General features: G+C 35.2%; 1 protein-coding gene across 1 annotated transcript in view; it reads left to right on the top strand.

Moving 5' to 3' along the window:
- The window catches only part of LOC106464539 (FRAS1-related extracellular matrix protein 2-like), a 39,112-nt gene that overhangs the window by 30,174 nt on the left and 3,936 nt on the right, over window positions 1–5,002 (top strand). The window contains exons 15-16 of the mRNA XM_022392270.1: window positions 1,816–2,077; window positions 3,810–3,997. Coding sequence (XP_022247978.1) covers window positions 1,816–2,077; window positions 3,810–3,997 — 450 coding nt within the window. The remainder of the gene's footprint in view (window positions 1–1,815; window positions 2,078–3,809; window positions 3,998–5,002) is intronic.

The following is a 5,002-nucleotide window of genomic DNA, read 5'->3' as shown; positions in this document are numbered from 1 at the left end:
TTATGCAGTCCGTTGAACAGAGTCTTGTGGCTGTGTTTATGAGGTTTTTAAGTGTATTGATTTTTTGTGTGGTGTCATGAGCGTTGTATATTTGCTGTTAATGTTGAATGTTATATTAAAGTTTTTCTTCATTACCCATTCAAACCGTCTCCAGCCATTATTAGTCTCAAAGTGGGTTCCTCGTCACCGAAATCGAATATTAGTGTTTATGTACAATCTTAGGATCTTATAAGCTAATATATAACAAGTTCATATAGTTTGTGATATCTTGTTAGGATCTTATAAGCTAATATATAACAATTTCATATAACTTGTGATATCTTGTTAGGATCTTATAAGCTAATATATATATAACAAGTTCATATAATTTGTGATATCTTGTATTCAAGGAGATCCAATTCACATGAAAATTAAATCTTTAATGAGGTCTTTTAATTAAGGCCTGAGGTAGCATAGCCTAGTGTTTAGGACGCTAGGCTCGCAATCTGTAGGTTACGAAATCGAAACCCGGCGCCAAACATGCTTGTCATTTGGGGACATTATTATGTGACGGTGAATCCTATTATTCGTTGGTACAAGAGCAGCCAAAGAGTTGATGGTGGGTGCTACTTGGCCGGGTGCCTTCCCCATAAACAAAAAAAAAGTTTTTTTAATGAAATAACCGAAGTACATTAAGAAATTTGTGTTTCACTTTTGTTTACGTTACGTTAAAGTTTAATCACAATTAGGCAGTTAATTCGAGTAAAAAAAAATATAATCGGTTAATAAACACTTTTCTTTAAAATGAAAGCTGTGACTGACAATACTTTACGTTCACAGGTGTCTAATTTTTTTACTCTTTCAGACTTTCGCGTTAAGCTGCACAAGGACTATTTGCGTATAGTAGTCCCTAATTTTGAACTGGCATAAGGGAACGTAGCTAGTCAACAGCACCCTCCTCCAGCTCTTTGGATACTCTTATCTGAGCGAACAACGGGATTTGACTGTCACCCTTATAGTATATCCATAACTCCAAATTGCGGAGATCGTTATAGCAGAAACGGATCACCAACTGTGAATTCTCGGATTCTCAGTTCGGTCACGCTAACCTTGGGCCAGGCCCTATTTTGTCTGAGACTTAATGCTTTCATTGGATGGATCTGTTGCTAAGCGGGTCTACATTTATCGAGAGTGTTTTAACAAAACTGACAAATTTCTGATTTACCATTAAATACATGATTCACGGCGTTGAATTAAAGATTATGGTTGAAGAAACTCGTTTTAACATGCTAAAATTATAATTAAAGATTATGGTTGATGAAACTCGTTTTAACATGCTAAAATAATAGTGATATAGAATAGAAGATTGCTCCTAGTGTTGAATTAAAGATTATGGTTGAAGAAACTCGTTTTAACATGGTAAAATAATAATGATATGGAATAGAAGATTGCTCCTAGTGTTGAATTAAAGATTATGGTTGAAGAAACTTGTTTTATCATGCTAAAATAATAGTGATATAGAATAGAAGATTGCACCTAGTGTTGAATTAAGGATTATGGTTGAAGAAACTCGTTTTAACATGCTAAAATAATAGTGATATAGAATAGAAGATTGCTCCTTGTGTTGAATTAAAGATTATGGTTGAAGAAACTTGTTTTATCATGCTAAAATAATAGTGATATAGAATAGAAGATTGCTCCTAGTGTTGAATTAAATATTATGGTTGAAGAAACTTGTTTTAACATGTTAAAATAATAATGATATGGAATAGAAGATTGCTCCTAACACTGAATTATTCCACTCCAGTATACGTGAAATAACTTCCTGTATTCCAGGTCCGGGACTACTCTGGGAACTACAACATTAAACTAATACCTTGTACTGCTACAGCAGAAATGGAATATTCCCGACCGCTGCAGTGTAACCCTCGTGATCCCATCACCTTTGATCTCCAGGTCCGCTTCCAGCAGGTCAGCGATCCAGTGCCAGCGGAGTTTAGTTTGAATACTCAGTTCCATTTAATGCGAAAGAAGGCCCTCTGGGTGTCAGACGGCTCCATGGGATTCGGAGAGGACACGGATGTGTCATTTGTACCTGGTAGGTATACACGGGTTCTTCATATCTCGTCTGGTGGATATATACAGGTTCTTCATATCTCACCTGGTGGGTATAGAGTATACACCAGTTCTTCATATCTCGGTTGGTGGGATATACACCAGTTCTTCATATCTCATCTGGTGGTTATACACCAATTCTTCATATCTCGTCTGGTAGGTATACACGGGTTTCATATCTCGTCTGGTGGATATATACAGGTTCTTCATATCTCACCTAGTGGGTATACAGTATACACCAGTTCTTCATATCTCATTTGGTGGGTATACACCAATTCTTCATATCTCGCCTGGTGGGTATAAAGTGATTCTTAATATCTCGCTTACTGAATATAAACTGATTCTTGATATGTCACTTGATTTATGTGCTGGGGGAGGTCCTCTTAAGTCAGAAGCATAGTGCCACCTGGTACTGGTTAGTTATTGTTGGAAAAAAATACTTTAAATTTTAACTTTGTATTGATTTTTGTCATTGTTTCAAATTCGTATCTGAAAGATTGGTTTTATATTGACAGATAGGTTGTTTCGACGTTTGCCAATAGAATAAAATTTAGTTTGTAAATACAGCAGGCTAGAACTTAACCAATTATGATAACAATAAAATCAAAATGCTTTTATTAGATTTTCAATATTGTTAACTTATTCAATTTCCAATTGTTTCTTTAGGGTGATCATCCGTGTTCGATTATACCATACGCTTAAAAATATTGAAAATGTACTTCAATCAACATTTGCTTATGCAATGCTATATGTTTAGGTTTTGGTTTTGTTTATGCAATGTTATATGTTTAGGTTGTTTTTTTTTTTTTGCACAAAACATTGTCTCCAAACCCAATGAAATGAAATTGATTTATTTAGTTATTTTTCATGTGTGCATCATATTCACTAACACATTAATCATGTAAGTAGATAAAATAGTTTACGAATGATGTGAAATGTGGTGATAAATATGTTTTGTTGGTACTGTACATCGACGAAACGACTAAAACGAAATGTTAAAAAGCGTTCTATTGAAGGTGTAGGGAGACGAAACGCCTGGAAAATTATGTTAAAGAATGTTTCTGTTCTGAAAAGTTATTCTAAATAACATTTCATTAATAGTGTACAAATACGAAACACTTAGTCTGAAACGTCATGTTAAAGAACGTTTCACCTGAGGTGTACAGATGTAAAACATCTGTTTTGAAATCTGAGGACACCATTTAAAATCACCTCTAGTGTATTTAAAAGATTAAATTTTAAAATGTGTGCTGTTAACCCTTACAGACTAATGTCTGTTAAATCTAGCCTACAATAGTAAATTATTAAAAGTGTGTATTTGGCCAAGTTTTGTGTTGATCAAAATAAGGAAATCATAATATGGAAGATTGTGGATTATTGAAGTGTGTATTTAGATTTGTTTTGTGTTGATCAAAATAAGGAAATCATAATATGGAAGATTGTGGATTATTTAAGTGTGTATTTGGATTTGTTTTGTGTTGATCAAAATAAGGAAATCATAATATGGAAGATTGTGGATTATTGAAGTGTGTATTTGGATTTGTTTTGTGTCAAAACATGTAGCTTACAAATGATCTGGGAAAATGTATTATAAATATGAGACCAAAGGGAGAATTGGAAAGCTGAGACCTGTAGGGTTCACATTTTATTGAATGTGTATTAAATGGTCTTCGTCAGATTCTGTGTTCATCTTCTCTCTCTTTCTCTCACTGTAGGAGACGAAGTTTTCGGAAGAATCATGGTAGACCCGGTTCAGAATTTAGGAGATTCGTTTCACATGACGATTGAGAAGTGCTTCTTATGTACTGGAGAGAATGGATATGTGCCCAAGTATAACCCCGATAATTCAGAATATGGGTGCATGGCAGATTCTCCTAATTTGCTGCATATCTTTAAAATTATTGTAAGTACCCCCCCCCCCCTAGTTATGTTACAGTTCTCAGTAATGATTGCATTGTGGAGTAGTGAGCCACTTGGAAGTTTTAATTGTAATTCTATTGTACATTGTAATCGTTAAGTTTATTAAGATTTGAGATTTTAAACATGATTGGCACTTCATGCAACTCGTGGACCAAAGGTTCAGGTATAGCAGTTTCTAATTTGGAATTTTGACCAGAGGGAAGTTAGCAAGTCAACAGTACCCGATGCCACATGGGCCAAGTTATGGGAGTGACAGTCAAATACGGGGTGCATTCGACAGCATCACAACCGAACCTTGGACCCAACGACCTGCAGCCTGGAACGTAACTAATAGGCAACACCTAGCACATTAATGGAAACAGGAAGAGTATTGTATTAATAGAAAAGTCATTTGGTCGCTTTTATGTGATTATTTAGCACTAAATGCAGTTATTGACCGTATCGTTTAAGCTTACCAGTCTTATGACAGAACAAAAAAAGGTGCTACAACATGTCTCTCTGCAAATTGTCACTGAAAGGATTGCTACAACATGTCTCTCTGCAAATTGTCACTGAAAGGATTGCTACAACATGTCTCTCTACAAATTGTCACTGAAAGGATTGCTACAACATGTCTCTACAAATTGTCACTGAAAGGATTGCTACAACATGTCTCTCTACAGATTGTCACTGAAAGGATTGCTACAACATGTCTCTCTACAAATTGTCACTGAAAGGATTGCTACAACATGTCTCTACAAATTGTCACTGAAAGGATTGGTACAACATGTCTCTCTACAAATTGTCACTGAAAGGATTGCTACAACATGTCTCTCCACAAATTGTCACTGAAAGGATTGCTACAACATGTCTCTACAAATTGTCACTGAAAGGATTGCTACAACATGTCTCTCTACAAATTATCACTGAAAGGATTGCTACAACATGTCTCTACAAATTGTCACTGAAAGGATTGCTACAACATGTCTCTCTACACATTATCACTGAA

Source organism: Limulus polyphemus, unplaced genomic scaffold (assembly GCF_000517525.1).
Source record: "Limulus polyphemus unplaced genomic scaffold, Limulus_polyphemus-2.1.2 Scaffold1681, whole genome shotgun sequence".
Lineage (NCBI taxonomy): Eukaryota > Metazoa > Arthropoda > Merostomata > Xiphosura > Limulidae > Limulus > Limulus polyphemus.
The sequence above is the reverse complement of the archived record's forward strand: the minus strand, read 5'-3'. Positions and strand labels throughout refer to the sequence as shown.